This window comes from Hyperolius riggenbachi, chromosome 6 (assembly GCF_040937935.1).
Source record: "Hyperolius riggenbachi isolate aHypRig1 chromosome 6, aHypRig1.pri, whole genome shotgun sequence".
Classification (NCBI taxonomy): Eukaryota; Metazoa; Chordata; class Amphibia; order Anura; family Hyperoliidae; genus Hyperolius; species Hyperolius riggenbachi.
This window is the reverse complement of record NC_090651.1, coordinates 282594210-282613319: the sequence shown is the minus strand read 5'-3', so window position 1 is coordinate 282613319 and position 19110 is coordinate 282594210. Positions and strand designations below refer to the sequence as shown.

The following is a 19110-nucleotide window of genomic DNA, read 5'->3' as shown; positions in this document are numbered from 1 at the left end:
TCGCCCTGGCTGTCTGCTGATCTGTGCTGTGGGCTGGAGAGCCCACGCTGCACAGATCAGCGCAAAATGGCCTGGTCCTTAAGTGGTAAAACTATAAAACTTAAAATATATACATTTTCACAATATTCTGGTGGTCTGAGAATTTGATTTTGGGATTCTCATAAGCTGTACGCCATAATCATCAAAATGATAACAAATAAAGATTGAAATATCTCGCTTTGCATGTAAGGAGTCTATTTCATATATTAGTTTCACGTTTTAAGTTGCATTATTGAACTAAATGAACTTTTGCATGATATTCAAATTTTTCAAGTTTCACCTGTATGGCTGACATAAAATTCCAGCCTCTCCTATTTAATAAAATGATCCAAAATAATTCCCATTGATGGATCATTTTTAACTCATGACTTTAAACACAATCATTTATTAGATGTAACCTACCATTGAACAATGACAACCGAAACAACTAGCCAGCATAACATTACAGTGAATACAATTTCACACCATTCATTTTTAATGGTTAAACGCATGAATCAGATCAGACCTCAGCTTTGTATAACATAATCTAGAACAGCATTCTGTAGAAGAACCCTCTTCCTTCCACAATGAAAAATATAATCCACCAAATATTTAGTTATCTGTCAACACACATGTACAAGACAACTTAAAGGGAACCTGAAGTAAGAGGAATATGGAGGCTGCCATATTGATTTTCTTTTAAACAATACAAGTTGCCTGGCAGTCCTGCTGATCACTATGGCTGCAGCAGTATCTGAATCACACACCTGAAGCAAGCTTGCTGCAAATCTAGTCAGACTTCAGTCAGAGCACCTGGCTTCTGCATGCGTGTTCAAGGTCTATGGCTAAAAGTATTAGAAGCAGAGGATCGGCAGGACAGTCAGGGAATCTGCATTGAATAAAAGGAAATAAATGTCACCCGCCTCCATATTCATCGCACTTCAGATGTCCTTGATATAAACATATACTTCTGTCTGAATGCTAATCTGCTTTGAAAGCAAATGAAAGGTCCAGTACATTCGGAAAGCTTTCTTTTTGCCAATCCAGGGACTTGAGTCACCTGTTAGCATTTACAGCCAAGGCAACCAAGCTTTGCATCTTCCCTCCACTGTCTTAGTTTCCTGCCCAGCAGCACAAAGGAGAGAAATCAGTGCACAGGAGCTATAATCAGCTGTTGTTGTTAACGAGTGACTCTGAAACTGTCACTTACCTGTAAGGCCAGTGGAATGTCTACAGAAACCTGCTGAACAAGATGGTCCCATAGAAACACAGGTTCGGCTTCCTCTGTACCATTCTTAATTCATTATCTGGATATCATTGCAAGGATCTCTTCTTTTTTTCAGTTTTGCAAATAGTTGTGTAATAAATTAACCATGTCAAGTGAACCACCCGAATAAACTGGACTGTGTGGCCTAGTAAAAAATTATGACAGTCCCAGGCTGATTGGGCCTTGTGGTAACCATAGAAACCTGCCTGACTGACACCTTTTTCTTTTTGGTACAAGCTCAGGCATGCCCAAGGTTCCTATTTAATCTTTGTAAGAATGTTTGCTTAGTTTTCGATGTGTAAAGGAATGAGTCTGTGTACCGATAAGTTAAAGTAAACTTGATTTTATAAGGTTATGATTCCTCTTATAGGACTTGGCTACTAGAATGTATTTAGTTACACAGTACTTCTGCAGTCACATTACTCCTGCATTCAGTAGCAGTGGCATACCTACCATAGCTGCAGGTGCTCACAGCCCCGGGTGTAGCTATGGGAAGGGGTGCCGCTGTGGTGCTCAGCCACTGTGTTCTTCCACCTGGGACTTTTTTTTTCAGTTCGGGCAACATTCGGTAAAATAGCAGCAGGCAGTGCAGGGGACTGTACTACTTCCTGCACTAGATGTAGCACCTCTCCCTGTTCCTGTCCCATGGGCAATATGTCTCCTTGCTCTCTATACACAGCCTGCAGTGAGTGAATGTGCAAAGCAGCAGGGTGAGTAGAGAGAATGATTGCTGTGCTGCAGCTGGGACATTAGCAGGGAGAGGTGGCAGGATGTGTTTAGTGCTTCAGAAGTTGCCTGTCATTAGTAGCCATGTCCAGTGGCTGCTGTAATACCAGTGTCCCATGGACTATTGATTATTTATCCTGATCAGAGTAATTAATCAATAATGCAGGGCAGTTTGCTGTTGCAGAAGCCAGTGATACAGGTGTTGAGCAGAGAAGCAAGCTCCAGGCAATTTAGATTAGCTTAACTGCAGGTAATCTTTTCTCTTTTCACAGCTCCCTCTCTCATCCTGTTGTCTTCTCTCATGACCCTTTCCTCTTTTGAGATTTCAGTGGCTTCTTTTAACAGCATGTCCCTGCCAAACAACACTGGTGATGTCTGCAGTCCTGGTGAGAGGTCTTCCTGCTATTTCTCCTCTCCCACCAGGCTCTCTGTCTTGTGCCTCTACCTCTTTATCCACTCCCCCCCTTTCCCCCTATGCATCTGCCCTTTTCGTATCTCCCCCTTTTCTGACTGTCCTCAGAGGAGCTTACAATCTAATCATACCATACTAATAGTCTAATGTCCTACCATATTATTATTATGTATGCATATAGCACTGACATTTTCTGCAGCACTGTATAGAGTTTCATAATGGTTAGCTCAGTCCACATCCTGACAACTCCTTTTGCCCAAAAAGCCCCCAAAATTTGCAACAACACGCTCTGCACCTCAACCTGTCAACCCTTCCATCAAAAAAATGGGTTGTATGGGTGGGGGGGGGGGGATCTTCCTGATATAAATGGGAAAAAAAAAGATTGTTTTTGTTAGGTCCTGTATTTTCATCCATTGTGTCACAGTAACTTGTAAAGAATACGTACCCATTCAGTATGTTTTCTACAGCACAGGTATGGACATGCAAATGTGTAGATCTAATATTAAGCGGGATTTTCAGCCATAAGATCAAATTCAATTTACCCACTGCTCTGTGTTTATTATGCAGTCTACAACCTGACCCTGCATTGCAAGCATTCCAATATAATCATAATTGTTTCTGCTGTTTTAAATCTTATGTCAGTCAGCCTGGTTCTATTTGGTACATTGCCGAGGAGAGGGAAGCTTGTTATCTCCCCTCCCACATTCCTGCTCCTCACTGATTGGCTGATGGCAGTTCAGTGTGACATGAGGTTGAGAAGGGAGAAGCTGCTGAAATAATCTATGCTGTGCTCAAACAAAGCAAGCTAGATATGACAGTGCAGTTTCTAGGAGAAAAAAAGAGTAAGGGAGGAAATTACATCAAGATTGGCTTCAGTCAGAGGTAGCAAAGATGGAAAATAATAGCAAAGATGGAAAATACCTGGAACAGTTTCCTCTTTATTAACTATATAAAATTCACTGAAATCAAAATGTGGACAGCACAATAGGGATGCTCGTTCGGATTCCGCAAAAATGACATTTCCGAATTTCCGATCAAAAATTGCATTTCCGTATCGAAATTCAGAAATCGGTAATGGAAGTGCGGTAGGCGGATTTTCGCGGAAATTTTACCGACTTTAACATCAATTTTCTGAAAAACTACAAGATATTTTTGAAAGGTTTTTTTTTTCATATTTTTACTACTTTTCTGCTTAACATTCCCTGAAAATTTGGTGTTTTTAGCGGAAGCAGGAAATTTGGGCGCATGAGGCAGGTGGACAAAAAGGGCGCCGCCATTCACTCCCATAATAAATATCGTTTAAATCGGCGCCCAACAGGAAAAAAGGGCGCCGGAGAAAAATAACGTTTTAAAAGCGGCGCCCGGAGACTTTTAATGTTTTATAACTGTTTCTCATGATTACACATTATTTAATGATTTATAATTTTTAAAACATTATTTTTAAACGAAAAACAGTACAATATTTTTTAAAACATTACTTTTAAACGAAAAACCGTACAATATATATATATATATTTTTTTTCATTTTTAAACGAAAAACCGCACCATATTTTTTTAAAACGTTATTAATGCTTATCACAGGGGGGTCTTAGGTTTAGGCACCAACAGGGGGGGTCTTAGGTTTAGGCACCAACAGGGGGGTCTTAGGGTTAGGCACCAACAGGGGGGTCTTAGGGTTAGGCACCAACAGGGGGGTCTTAGGGTTAGGCACCAACAGGGGGGTCTTAGGGTTAGGCACCAACAGGGGGGTCTTAGGGTTAGGCACCAACAGGGGGGTCTTAGGTTTAGGCACCACCAGGGGGGTCTTAGGGTTAGGCACCAACAGGGGGGTCTTAGGTTAGGCACCAACAGGGGGGTCTAGGGGTTAGGGATAGGTACAGGGAGGGTTCTGTGTGAGAGTAGGGTTAGGTATAGCTTTAGTAAAATTCTTATTAATGTTTTATAAAACGTTATTATAAATTTCAATTTTTAAACAGGGAAGATTAACGTTTTTAAAATTGCCAATTTTATACACATTATTTAATGATTTATAACTTTATAAAACATTATTTTTAAACGAAATATAACACAATTTTTTTTAAACGTTATTCATGATTATCTTTTAAAACCCTGCGCCCTTTTTTCCCGGCGCCCTTTTTTAACGTACCCGTTTTTAGCACCTATGGGGGATTTGCTATTAACCTTTCTCTAAAGTCTGCATCATACTGCATAGCGGTTCCAATGCGGATTTTCACTGTAATTACTGCCGAATTTAACATCGATTTTCTCAAAAACTACAAGGTCTTTTTGAAATATTTTTTTTCCTCTTGTTTCCACTTAACATACCCTGAAAATTTGGTGTTTATAGAACCTACGGGGGCTTTGCTATTAACCACCAAAGTTGGCTACTGTTGACTGTAATGTAAAATGCAGAAAATTTGCATTACCGATATGCTGTATTATGCCGACTTTAGAGGTTAATAGCAAAGCCTCCATAAGAGCTAGAAACACCACATTTTCAGGGAATATTAAACAGACAAGTGGAAACAAGAGGAAACAAAAATTTGAAAATCAATGTTAAAGTCGGCAGAAATTACTGTGAAAATCCGCATTGGAACCACTATGCGTTATGACACCGACTTTAGAGGTTAATAGCACCCCATAGGTGCTAGCAACACCAAATTGTCTGAGAATGCTAAGCAGACAATTGGGAACAAGAGGGGAAAAAATATTTCAAAAAGATCTTGTAGTTTTTGAGAAAACCAATGTTAAAGTCAGCAGAAATTAGCATCGGAATGCGGAAATCGTTAGTGGAAAGCGGAATCGATAGCGGTAGTGGTAATTGGCAATGGCAGAATGCGGATTTTCAGCGAAAATGGAAATTGGAATTTCCCACCATCCCTATAGTACAATACATATGTTATGTAAGTAGAACAACTATTTATCTACTTATATATGTGTTTTCTTTATTTTTCCTGGGATAGTATGGCTGTCCCTGCTGTTTATCATGTTCTTCCACTTGCTATTTTTAACGGATCCATTTGCTGTGTTGCAGTAAACACAATGCAAAATACCGACCCGCTGCATTTTTCTGGTTAAAGTGAACCTCCAGACCAAAAAACTTCTCAGCAGCTTTGAAAAGGCTTGGTGTTTCTTTACCAGTTTCACAGCATCAGAACTTTGTTTTTTCTCACAAAAGCCTCATTTTTAGCTGCACAGAAGAAAACTGCCTGGGCATTTTATCCCTGATGCTGTGCAAAGCATGATGGGATTTCTGATGTTGTTGTTCTCGTTCTGCTGTTTTGGTGCATTTTTTTTTTAAATTTTGAATTTGAGATGTGAAGCCTAGCGCACGCAGCTGGGAGGGGTGATCAGGACACAGGACAGTTGGAACAGTGTCTCATGCTCCCTGTCACCTCCTTTCAACCAAAAAATTGGCTGCCCCTATCAAAAAGATGGCTGCCCCCATGAAATCACAAACATTTGCCTAAAACAGGGTGGGTAAGAGATTATATTACCTATCTATTTTAATTAACATAACTAATGTAACTTAATGACAGTATGTTTGTTTAGGCTGAAGTTCCCCTTTTACAGATACACATAGAACATATGGTGGAATCGTACATGCTCCGGATGTGGACCGGAGGAGAAAATGGAGCAGAGCGGACACAGAACCTTTTTCCAATCCAACCCAGACAGACCCATTACAGGTGGGAACTGAACCTAACAGGAACACAGGAAGCAAAACAAACTTGACGGAGGTGCTATATTCAACATAAAAAAAAATTCTGCTTTCAGAAATTCAAAGTAGTCGTCAATATAATATATATGTTACGGCCAGAACCCGAAGTTTGGCCAGAACTAGAAGTGGCCGGCCACTTCGGGTTCTGGCCGGCCAATGCGCGAACTGGCCGCTGCGCTGCAGCCAATGTGAGAAATGAAACAATTCCTGTAAGGTTTAATGTGATGTTGTGGCCGCAGCGCAGCGGGGGGCAAAAAATGTATCACACATCTTTACTTTATTCAATGGCATTAAGCCGCCCGGCTTTTTCCTCTGCCTCTCTCTCCTCCCCCCCCCCCCCCCGCCTCTCTCTCCCCCCTTCTCTTATGGGCACAGCCGGGCGGGGACACGCGTGTCCAGGAGAGTCGTTCCTCGCGGCAGGAGAGCAGAGCGGGGGAGGCTGCAGACATTGCTTCTGCCAGCACCCGCTCTGCAAGAACGGCAGGATTCCCCTGCCGCGACGAACGACTCCGGAGGGACACGCGTGTCCCCGCCCGGCTGTGCCCATAAAGAGAAGGAGAGAGAGAGGCGGGGGGGGGGGGGGGAGGAGGAGAGAGAGGCAGAGGAAAAAGCCGGGCGGCTTAATGCCATTGAATAAAGTAAAGATGTGTGATACATTTTTTGCCCCCCGCTGCGCTGCGGCCACAACATCACATTAAACCTTACAGGAATTGTTTCATTTCTCACATTGGCCGCAGCGCAGCGGCCAGTTCGCGCATTGGCCGGCCAGAACCCGAAGTGGCCGGCCACTTCTAGTTCTGGCCAAACTTCGGGTTCTGGCCGTAACATATATATGATTCAAAGTAGTCGTCAATATAATATATATATGCATATACTTTTGAGACGCTTAATCCCCAGAAGCATTTATACCTTTTGGATTGCCTTATAGGTTAGGGTGATCAAGTTTATCTATTTAGATATTTCACATTATATATTTATATATATTTGTATGCAGCAGAGTGTACAGTAACGGTTGGCGTTAAGCTGCTCTGCACACCACAAGATAAAAACAAGTTTCTTTTTATTGCTAGGTAAGATGACGACATAGCTTGTGTAAATCAGTTGTTTCGGGCAGCAGTAGTTCTAGCTCATTGTTTCTTTGTGGAACTGAGTCATTCATTGTAGCACAGCAGAATGTCTTAATGCTTTGGGCTTGTCTGGGCCTGCATGAGAATGCCACTCATTGGAAAGTTCAAAGTACCATAACCTGATGTGCCTCAATAGCTCCCATTCCTCCTGATAAGATATAACCCTAAACCATCCACAGAATGCATCCTGATTGTCTAACTGAATATTTTGAGCACACTTATAATATTGAGAATATGTAAAATAAAGTCCTTGGTCTCTTTCACTATTAGTTATTGTGGAATGTGCCAGTTGCAGAATACCTGTTATAATTCCCTTCAATTTGTTTTTGACGCCTTTCGTGGGAATGGACGCCAGGTACTTCAGGCCAATACTCCGTGCCTATCGCAGTCAGAAGCCAAAATCTAAGGCACACAAAATACGTGGCTCACCCTAGAAAAAGCACACAGAGACAAAAGAGGCCCAAATTGTGTAGTATTGTTAGTCAATTGGTGGTTATGAAGATGTAAAAGGAAACTCACAAAGTTAGGTTGCTTTGTGGGCAACCAACCGTACTGGCAAGTGGAGGAAAATCCATCTCCAGAATCTGGGCTGGTGCACACCAAGAGCGGTTCTGAGCGTTTTTTTAAAAACGCTTTTGGAGGGAAAACCGCTTGGCTAATGTTAGTCAATGGGCTGGTGCACACCAGAGTGGCTCGTTTTTCCCCCAAACGCAAACCTGGGTCCTGCAGCATTTTTGAGGTTTCCGAGGCATTTCTGCCTCAATGTAAAGTAGAGGAAAGTGGAAAACCGCTCTGAAAAACGCTAGGTCAGAGTGGTTTTCCATGCGTTTTTGTTTTAGTAGCTGTTCAGATACAGCTGTACTGTAACAAAATATAAAAAAAAGCTACACATAAACGCTTCAAAAACCACTAGGCATGTTTAGAAAATCTCTCTAAGCATGCCTAGAATCGCTCTGAAAAACCTCTTCAAAACCGCTATCGTTTGCGGATCCGCTAGCGGTTTTTGGTGTGCACCAACCCTCTCTCTGAGTCTTGTAGAACAAATGGTTGGGGTTACCAGCTCAGTTGGCCAAGCTGGAGCCCTAAGCCTCCTGCTAGGTAGGTGTACAGTATAATGGGGAAAAAGAGGAGCCCAGGGGAGGATAACACTTTTAAGACCAATATAAAACTTTAAATAGGAGGTGGTTTACCTCAAGGATGACACAATCAGAGTAACTTCAAATTTATATCGCTATGACAACGCGTTTGGCAGGACTGACTGACTTTCCTCAGGTAATTATTCTGTGCCCATCACAGTCAAAAGCCGAGTATTGAGTGTCTTCTGAATTTGGGCTCCTCCCAGTGCCATAACCTATTGGCATACTTGTGGAAATGTATCTACTTAAGTCTATGTCACAATTCCATACTAGACAATCCCAAATTTGCTTGTCTTAGTTTACCTGGCAGATCTCAGTGTACAAACTGGCAGACCTCTTTCCCCTATGGGGAACTCATGCATGACAATCCCAAATACTCATAGGGCGAACTGTTTTACTGGATATATATCCTTCTATCTGGTCTGCACACCCATGTGGATATAGAAGTAACAAGTTGACAAGGCCTATGTTGACTTCTATTGCATCCACGGATTGATGATCTCTGTAAAAAGTGGCAAACAAGTGTTTGACAAAAAATAAATGAATAAATCACCTGCTTTTTCATTATGCTCCACAAAAATAGTGTTCTCTACCTTTAAAGTGGCAAATACTATTTGACAGTCTATAAAGTGGCAATGAGGCTCAGCACCCCTTTATAATCCAGACAATCAGCAGAAAACTGTCAATGTTACAGATTGCAAAGTGGCTACACCGGAGTGATGCCATTATAAAAGTGCTATAAATATGGTAATCTTCAGTTCTCCGGAAAAATGTATAAATAATGCCACTTTTCTAATGATCTACAGATCATCACCTTTATAAAAAAAAGTCTCAATTACTTTAGTGAAAACTCACAGACCTTAGGCAAAATTTGAAAATATTCATAATAACGTAGGTGAAACAAAAATTAGTCACTCATTACCATTCCAAGTCTCCCTCAGCAATGACTTTCCCCTCTTGGTCTCTATCTGTACATGTTCCAAAGGATCTTTGACTCTTCTATCTTTACACCTCCTTTGCAAACTTTCTTCCTCCTGCCTACAATACTATTTGTTGTTCAGATGACACTCAGATATACCTATCTGACACCTCTGCCTTTTATCTTCCTATCCTAGAAATCACATCCCATTAAAGAAGAGCATAAGTCATCCTAAAACTATAAAGCCATAATCTCAATGCCATGTTGATCCTGGCACCAGTGGTTGGTTTGGATGCTTGCAGAACGTGGAGTTCAAGTAACCACCGGTTTTCATAAGAGCAACCTTCAAGGGACTACTTCTTGCTTGGTGGCCACCAGTTCATGGACCTGTGGTTGGCTCACTGACTATGGAAAGAACAGGAGGGCGAAAACTGCAATGATGAAAGGACAGAATGGACTGGACAGGAGGGACTAGCAGGGTGGACTTGACAGGAGGAATTGGCAAGACGAACTGGAAGAGGGCCTGAAAAGTTGGACTGGAAGGACAGGAGGGACTGGCTACACTGACTGGAAAGGAGGAATTGGCAGCACGGAATAAGACAGGTAGGAAATGGCAGAAAGGACTGTAAGGACAAGAGAAATTGACAAACTGGCAATACTGACTGGAGAGGAAGGAACTTTAGGACTGACTGGCAAGGCTGAATGGCATGACTACACACTGTGGCTGTACAAGATGAAACAGCACTCAGCTCTGGGATTCAATAATGCGGAGAGTTGAGCGGACAGATACTTTGCCACCCTGGAGGAGCTTCAGGGACGTTATTGGAAAACACTATAGTGGTAGAGGGGCCCACTGCTGGTTTTTCAGAGAAGGGAGTATAATATTGGAGGTGTATGAGCATCAAAGAGTTTCCACTAGCTTCCATTGCCCTAGAATACACAATTATAGCAGTTGGTTTTCAGCAAAGTCTAAGGTTGCGTAGCATTAGCAATGAACTCCTCAACTAAAAGATGAATCCAAAAAATCTTATTGATGCTAACAACTGTAAATTAGAATTTGGAGGTTTCACTAGATTACAAAATACATCCTTCATAATTCAAAAGGCCTCTGAATTCTTTACATGTTTAAATGAGGACCTTTTGCCTCTGATGAAGCAGGTAGACCCGTGAAACAGTTGTCAGGTTATGTGATCATTCCCTTATCTGCTGTAACTGTATGTACCTGTTAAAAGCTTTGAACTTAAGCATACATTGGTGCCTGGCTCTATACTCTCTTGCTATTTGAATTTTCTTGTTAGCATTGAGCTCAGTGTATCTTTAGCATCCTTAGTGAGTATCTGTTGGTGAGCATTGAGTACCAGCCACCCATGCTATCTTTACCTAAAGCACATATTTAAATCATCCTTCAAAAACTACCCATCCATTTTCCTTCTCTCTACCGTCAGTACTCACTAAGGGCCCATTCACACTTGAGCGTTTTGCTGGCAATTTCGGCAGTGTTTACACTATATTAGGCTCTCGGTTGTCACCTTTTTGTTTTACAAGCAGTAGAGTGTTGTACCTTGTTAGCCATCAGTAAAAGCAAGACATTTTGAATCAGGATGATACAGTTTATTGGCAAGCTTAGAGATACAACAGGAATACAAAGTACAAGGCACCTTTTCCTGAGATTCATCTCATCTGGTGTACATGATCGTGTGCAAAATGCCCCAAAGGATTTTATGTGGGGAAAACAGGACGAACTCTACATGAGCGCATGAACTACCACAGGTTCACTATTAACTGAAAAAAAGTATGATAAAAAATATACTGATCGCCCATTACCTACACACTTTTCAAAGCGCTAGTGTAATAAAAGTCTATGGACCCGTTCTTACTTGGGCGATTTGCGCACCCAAAATCGCTAAACGCAAATGCGTCGCCTGCTCCATTTTCAGGCGATTTCTCGGCGATCGCGTTTCAGTTCTATAGATGCTCTAAACGCGGTCGCGGAAAATCGCTGCATTGTTCAGTGTCACGGACGGTTGCGGGGCCGCAGGCGCGTCCTGTAACCGCCCGTGAAGAAATCCCTGCATCGATTGCGCTCCAAATCGATACAATCTGGGTTGAGTGTGTAGGGGCAGCTGAAGTCCTTTTCTTAGCAGAGAGAGAGCACCATCCTAAAGGCTGGATGGCTCTTTTGATATGCTAATGAGCCTGAGCCTAATCTGCCCCGGAGAGTCCCTGGCTTCAAGCTGTGCTGATGGCCCATCCATCAGGTATAAGGTGACAAGCACCATGGCAGAAGCAATCTAGTTGGGCTAAAAGCCAGACCCGCTGGCTCCCTCCCAGCAGGGGAGGCGACACCTCGCTGGCTGCTCCAAACTTCAAAGAGCCTTTGCCTGGGAATAACCTGAGTCTCATAGCATATCCATAACTTCCCAGATCTGTCATATTTCTGGGGTTCCTGAGATGGCAGCTTCGCCAAACGTGGGGGAAGTGTAGCATGAGCCCCGGTGCTGGTTCTGAGGAAGTTTCAGAACATTCTGAGGTAAGGACTGCCAGTTAGGCAGTTTGAAATTGCCCTGCTGATACCACAAGGGTCTCACCCCTCATGTTTGGTATCAGGCTGCTGGGTGCATCGAGGCAGACCTGAAAATATTAATAAATCTGCCCTGACCTGTACGGTTCTGTGAGATAGAGCCCATATATGGTTACGGCATGATTTCTGGCCCCCAGGACAAGGGGAGGACTCATCTCATGTTCTAAGGGGGGGTGTGGGCCCGCCCTCACTCCCTCCTACTGAATCAGGGGCATAAGAATGGCAGAGGAGCCAAACTCAGTGTCCTCCACACTGAAACATCTTGAACTCATCAGGTGCCAGCTTGAGGATATGCTGGCATCCACCTGGTCTGAACTCTGAACTCAGATTGAAACCCAGAACTTTGATTTTCCCACAAAAAGGACATCTTTCCAGGAACTAAGTATTTTTCTCCCTTCTTTTATTTTTTTTATACTGGCTATTACTGTTTTAATAATTGTGATTTTAATAATTGTCTGTATATATTAATTATTTATATTGCGTGAATAAACGACTTTCTCCAAGTCATTCACTGTCCGCTACCCTGCTTATCAGCACACACAGAACTGATCCCGGGTCTCTGAAGATACGCTACTGTTTGTTTGTTGTTGGCTAGACAGAATACCGTGTGTTTAACCGTTTTATTCGCAGGACTAGTCAGTCAGTTAGTGGGCTCCACGGTCCCATGGTAACCGCGGTGGTGGCAGTTTACTCTGAACCAGTGGGTGAAGTTGTAATCACCCGTGTCTCACAGGCTCCCTTCCGAGTTGTCTGCGGCTAATTCTTAACGGTTCCTGCGCATTGACTGCGACCAGAGTTTGCACGATCTGTGCGCTGGCACCGTTTAGAAGGCTAAGTGCGGTCAGCCACTAGGGCTCCTGTGACAGTGTTAGGCAGCGGTTGGGACCTGTGTTGTGCTGAAAGTATCTACGATAGCGCTAGCGCTATCAAGAAACGAACTAATTCGTTGGTGTAGCTGGAAGGCAATATATTTTTTATATATACAGAGAGACTGTGTAGCCAGTACCCCTCCCCAAAAGTTTTATTTTATTTGGCATGGAAATGTCCGGGAACTACCAGAACATGTGCCTGTCGGACCTGCAAAATCTTTGCCAAGCGAGAGGCATTGACGTCGGCCGCAGGAAACAACAGGACCTGATAGCAGACTTGTCCAGATGGGATACCCAGCAACTGCGGGAGCCGGGAGTGTCCGCTGAAGTGGATACCAGCCCATCTGACAGTCTAGGGGAACCAGAGGCTGAAGATCCTAGGCGTACAGAGGTTGAGCATCCTGCGGGCCCTGTTGCAACAGTTACGCCAGAGACTGTCAGTATGGACCCCAATCCCAGAGTTTCTGAAAGTACTCGCCTGGAACCGGCCAGTACTGGACTGTCCATGGGTGCTGACCCTGTAATGCAGCAGGCATTACAAAAGCTGATGGAGACTGACCTGGACAAGTACCTGCAGTACATGGCGGAGCAAAAGCGAGAGGCACGAGAGGAACGGGAGCGCCAATCTGCAGAACGAAAAGCTGCTGCTGCTGCTGCTGAACGCCACGCGGAGAGGGATGCCGCTGAGCGAGAACGGGAGCGCCAACGACAGCATGAGCTAAACATGGCAAAAGTGCAACAGGCCAGCCGGAGTTCACCGCCCAGCCTCCCTGCTGAAGGAGCTGCACCACCCGTAAGTGCAAAATTTAAATTTGCTAATACTGAAAAAGACACAGACATTGACTTGTTTTTGCGGTCTTTTGAAAAAGCATGCCGTCAGTATCGTCTGTCCCAAGACCAGTGGGCCAGACATCTGACACCTTTGCTGCGCTACAAAGCGCTTGATGCCTTCGCAGAATTGCCTGCGGAGAAGGATAATGATTATGCTGCTATAAAAGACGCTATCATTACTAAGTACCAGCTGACGCCAGAAGCCTATCGGAAAAAGTTCAGGGCCTGGCAGAAAAAGCCTTCTGATTTGTACCGAGATGTGGCCAGCAGCTTGCTCACCACACTCCGCCAGTGGACACTAGGCCTCACCAAAGGGTCTTATGATGTCCTGGAGGACTTGATAGTCCTGGAACAATTTCTGAACATTTGCCCTGCTGATGTACGCCAGTTTGTGCTAGAATGCTGGCCGGCTTCGGCAACTGTCGCTGCAGACCTTGCTGAGACTTTTGCAACTACCCGGGTGGCTGATACCCGCAGAACTGTCCCATCCAGCTGGAGAGGAGGTCAGCCCAATACCTCGGCAGACCCTCCTGCCCCTGTGAGCTGTCCGCCACAGAGGCCACCCAGCGCAGCTGCTGCACCCAGGCCTGCAGCGCCTGGAGAGGTCACCTGTCACTACTGCCGCCAGCCCGGACACATGAAATTCGACTGTCCGGAGCGGAGACAGACACCACCAGCACCTGGATCATCTGCATCACCTGCACCTCACCCACAGCAGAGGCAGCCCGCCAGCGAACCACAGCCTGGATCATCAGATTTTGTCCTGTTTGCCCGCGGAAAGGAAATCCGCGACCAAACCGACCAGCAGCAACTTGTTAGAGTGAACGGCAAAGTTGTCACCGGATTTCGAGACACCGGAGCTGACATCACGTTAGTTCACTCACACCTTGTGCCAAAGGAGAGCATCAGCTCCAGCCGATCCCTTGCCCTTACTGGAGTAGAGGGCACCCTTTTTCACATAGCCCACGCGACAGTGAAGCTGGATTGGGGATTAGGGATCCACGAAAGGGTTGTTGGGGTTATGAAGGATCTCCCAGTCCCTGTGTTGCTGGGGACTGATTTGGGCAAGCTTGTGTCCTACTATGAACCTGCCACGACCGCCTTGTCGCTCACGGAAGGAGACGGACTCTCCACCCACCCCCAGGTACTTTATACACTTGGGGGAGCACCAGGGGGAGGCGGGTGGAATGTGCCCAGTTCAAGGGTACCAGGTTCAATAGTGCCTGCTTCAAAGGCACCTGAGTTTGATGTACAGACTGTCTGCTGTGATGATGCTGTAACTGTACCTGAGTTTACTGTACAACCTGTCTGTAATGAAAAAATGTCTATACCTGTCAATGTCATTACTGCATGCAATGATGATTTGAGTAATGTCCGTCTGTGCCATTCTGACAGTGTACCTGTGCTAGCAGTACCGCGCAGCTGCACTGCTCAGAACCCGAGCTCAGAACAGGTGGAGGGGGTTCCGGCCTCCTCCCCCTCCTCTGACCGCAGGGATGAGACCTTTCAGCCGCTGGCCTCGTGTGACATGAGCCAGTTGGCTGAAACTGACAGCGCCGTATTCTCAGCCGCACTACAACGTGACCCAAGCCTGGAGGTGCTCAGGCAGCAAGCCGCTGAGCCCCTCGCAGACGGGGCCGCTTTCAAGGTGTACTGGGAAGGTGGGAGACTGTACAGTGAGTCTGTACAGCCCCCTACAGGTAGATCCCACGCGAATACCAAATGGCTTGTGGTCCCGAGTGCGTTCAGGGGACATGTGCTGAAATCCGCACATGTTAATCCTCTGACAGGGCACTCAGGGGTCCGCAAGACACTTGCCGGTATTCGGAAACAGTTTTATTGGCCCCGGATGAACAGGGATGTAGCAAACTACTGCAGAGCATGTGCCGTCTGTCAGGAGCTGGGAAGGTCCAGGGATCCCCGCGGGGTTCCCTTAGGTCCACAGCCACTTAGCAGGGGAACCCTGCGTGGGCTGGCTGTTGACCTAACCAACCCACTGCCCGTTGTCAGCAGTCCCGGCAGACACCACGTCCGACTGCAGTGGCGCAAACGCCCTGTCCAGAATGGTCCATGTCGGGTCAACCCTGAGGGTAGCAGACCGCGCCCGGTCCAGGGGAACCGAGCCACAGGCTCCAATAGGTTTTCCCGCCGCACCGGCAACCCGAGACCCGTCAGCCAGGTTGGCCGACACGCAGCGGGCAGCCGACCCCAGAACGCCAACGGGGAACTAGATCAGATCTCGCAGGTTAGCGGCAACGACACACATCTTGCTGATGAATGTCTATCTGCCTTCTCCCCAGGGGGGGGCTGTCACGGACGGTTGCGGGGCCGCAGGCGCGTCCTGTAACCGCCCGTGAAGAAAAAGCGATCGCACTCGATTCCCTGCATCGATTGCGCTCCAAATCGATACAATCTGGGTTGAGTGTGTAGGGGCAGCTGAAGTCCTTTTCTTAGCAGAGAGAGAGCACCATCCTAAAGGCTGGATGGCTCTTTTGATATGCTAATGAGCCTGAGCCTAATCTGCCCCGGAGAGTCCCTGGCTTCAAGCTGTGCTGATGGCCCATCCATCAGGTATAAGGTGACAAGCACCATGGCAGAAGCAATCTAGTTGGGCTAAAAGCCAGACCCGCTGGCTCCCTCCCAGCAGGGGAGGCGACACCTCGCTGGCTGCTCCAAACTTCAAAGAGCCTTTGCCTGGGAATAACCTGAGTCTCATAGCATATCCATAACTTCCCAGATCTGTCATATTTCTGGGGTTCCTGAGATGGCAGCTTCGTCAAACGTGGGGGAAGTGTAGCATGAGCCCTGGTGCTGGTTCTGAGGAAGTTTCAGAACATTCTGAGGTAAGGACTGCCAGTTAGGCAGTTTGAAATTGCCCTGCTGATACCACAAGGGTCTCACCCCTCATGTTTGGTATCAGGCTGCTGGGTACATCGAGGCAGACCTGAAAATATTAATAAATCTGCCCTGACCTGTACGGTTCTGTGAGATAGAGCCCATATATGGTTACGGCATGATTTCTGGCCCCCAGGACAAGGGGAGGACTCATCTCATGTTCTAAGGGGGGGTGTGGGCCCGCCCTCACTCCCTCCTACTGAATCAGGGGCATAAGAATGGCAGAGGAGCCAAACTCAGTGTCCTCCACACTGAAACATCTTGAACTCATCAGGTGCCAGCTTGAGGATATGCTGGCATCCACCTGGTCTGAACTCTGAACTCAGATTGAAACCCAGAACTTTGATTTTCCCACAAAAAGGACATCTTTCCAGGAACTAAGTATTTTTCTCCCTTCTTTTATTTTTTTTATACTGGCTATTACTGTTTTAATAATTGTGATTTTAATAATTGTCTGTATATATTAATTATTTATATTGCGTGAATAAACGACTTTCTCCAAGTCATTCACTGTCCGCTACCCTGCTTATCAGCACACACAGAACTGATCCCGGGTCTCTGAAGATACGCTACTGTTTGTTTGTTGTTGGCTAGACAGAATACCGTGTGTTTAACCGTTTTATTCGCAGGACTAGTCAGTCAGTTAGTGGGCTCCACGGTCCCATGGTAACCGCGGTGGTGGCAGTTTACTCTGAACCAGTGGGTGAAGTTGTAATCACCCGTGTCTCACAGGCTCCCTTCCGAGTTGTCTGCGGCTAATTCTTAACGGTTCCTGCGCATTGACTGCGACCAGAGTTCGCACGATCTGTGCGCTGGCACCGTTTAGAAGGCTAAGTGCGGTCAGCCACTAGGGCTCCTGTGACATTCAGTAATTCTTCGGCTGAAAAATCACTCACGCAAAATGCTAGTGGTAAGCGCCGGGGTTTTGCGCTTTCAAGTGTGAATGGGCCTTAACAGCTACTGTAGCTCCCATCAAGTCCAGCCACTGTTACTTCCTTATTTATATTTTATGTCCTCCAATACTTAGATTGCACATCGAATTGGGTAAGATGCTCTTCCTCTTAAGTCATGTTTCTATGATCGCTTAGGCTTAGTTCATATTATAAATCGCCAGGGCAATCACAAGCTCTGAGTGCTTTTGTTAGCGCCTTTTAAAGCAATTTTTCAGGCGTTTTTATAGTGATTTGCGATCTTGCCAAGAACTTTTGTAAGTGCTTTTGTTTGGCGATTAGTTCTTTTTTTTCTCAGACAATCAGGAAGTAAACTCTTTGACCTGGAAGTTATTTTGTTTAACCACTTGAGGACCGCCCCCAGCCGATGGGCGGCGGCAAAGTCCGGGCCCAAACGACCGCAATACGCCCATCGGCGGGGGCGGCTGCGGGAGTGGCTATGCGGCGATCGCGTCATTCGTGACGCGATCAGCCGCCGGGCACTCGCTCCGCCCACCGCTCGTAGTAACCCGCCGGCCGTTCGGAAGCGCCGGCGGGTTACTAGCACCCGGATCGCCGCTGCCCATATGTATAATAGGCTTTGTAATGTATACAAAGCCTATTATACTGGCTGCCTCCTGCCCTGGTGGTCCCAGTGTCCGAGGGACCACCAGGGCAGGCTGCAGCCACCCTAGTCTGCACCCAAGCACACTGATTTCCCCCCCCCCCTGCCCCCTGATCGCCCACAGCACCCCTCAGACCCCCCCCCCTGCCCACCCCCCAGACCACTGTTTGCACCCAGTCACCCCCCTAATCACCCATCAATCACTCCCTGTCACTATCTGTCAACGCTATTTTTTTTTTATCCCCCCCCCTGCCCACTGCCCCCTCCTGATCACCCCCCCACCCCTCAGATTCTCCCCAGACCCCCCCCCCAGAACCCCCCCCCCGTGTACTGTATGCATCTATCCCCCCTGATCACCTGTCAATCACCTGTCAATCACCCGTCAATCACCCGTCAATCACCCCCTGTCACTGCTACCCATCAATCAGCCCCTAACCTGCCCCTTGCGGGCAGTCTGATCACCCACCCACACCAATAGTTCGCCCGCAGATCCGACATCAGATCACCTCCCAAGTGCAGTGTTTACATCTCTTCTCTCCTCTAAACACCCACTAATTACCCATCAATCACCCATCAATCACCCCCTATCACCACCTGTCACTGTTACCCATCAGATTAGACCCTAATCTACCCCTTGCGGGCACCCAATCACCCGCCCACACGCTCAGATTGCCCTCAGACCCCCCCCCCCCCCTTATCAATTCGCCAGTGCAATATTTACATCTGTTATTCCCTGTAATAACCCACTGATCACCTGTCAATCACCTATCAATCACCCCCTGTCACTGCCACCCATCAATCACCCCCTGTCACTGCCACCAATCAATCAGCCCCTAACCTGCCCCTTGCGGGCAATCTGATCACCCACCCACACCAATAGATCGCCCGCAGATCCGACATCAGATCACCTCCCAAGTGCAGTGTATACATCTCTTCTCTCCTCTAAACACCCACTAATTACCCATCAATCACCCCCTATCACCACCTGTCACTGTTACCCATCAGATTAGACCCTAATCTGCCCCTTGCGGGCACCCAATCACCCGCCCACACG

At 46.3% G+C, this 19110-nt stretch overlaps 1 protein-coding gene across 9 annotated transcripts in view; it reads left to right on the top strand.

Annotated features, from left to right (window-relative positions):
• Window positions 1-1091: 1091 nt before the first annotated feature.
• Window positions 1092-19110, top strand: part of BTG4 (BTG anti-proliferation factor 4) — a 51708-nt gene continuing 33689 nt past the window's right edge. The window contains exons 1-2 of one of the 9 annotated variants that reach the window (XM_068242839.1): window positions 1092-1290; window positions 9523-9929. Coding sequence is in view for 3 of the 9 variants with exons in the window: in XM_068242834.1 (XP_068098935.1) it covers window positions 6055-6112 (58 nt within the window). In the remaining 6 variants the exon portion in view is untranslated. Of the gene's footprint in view, window positions 1291-1498; window positions 1556-5975; window positions 6113-9522; window positions 9930-19110 lie in introns of those variants that run through there. The other 8 variants (XM_068242834.1, XM_068242833.1, XM_068242836.1 and 5 more) reach the window with 8 other exon arrangements.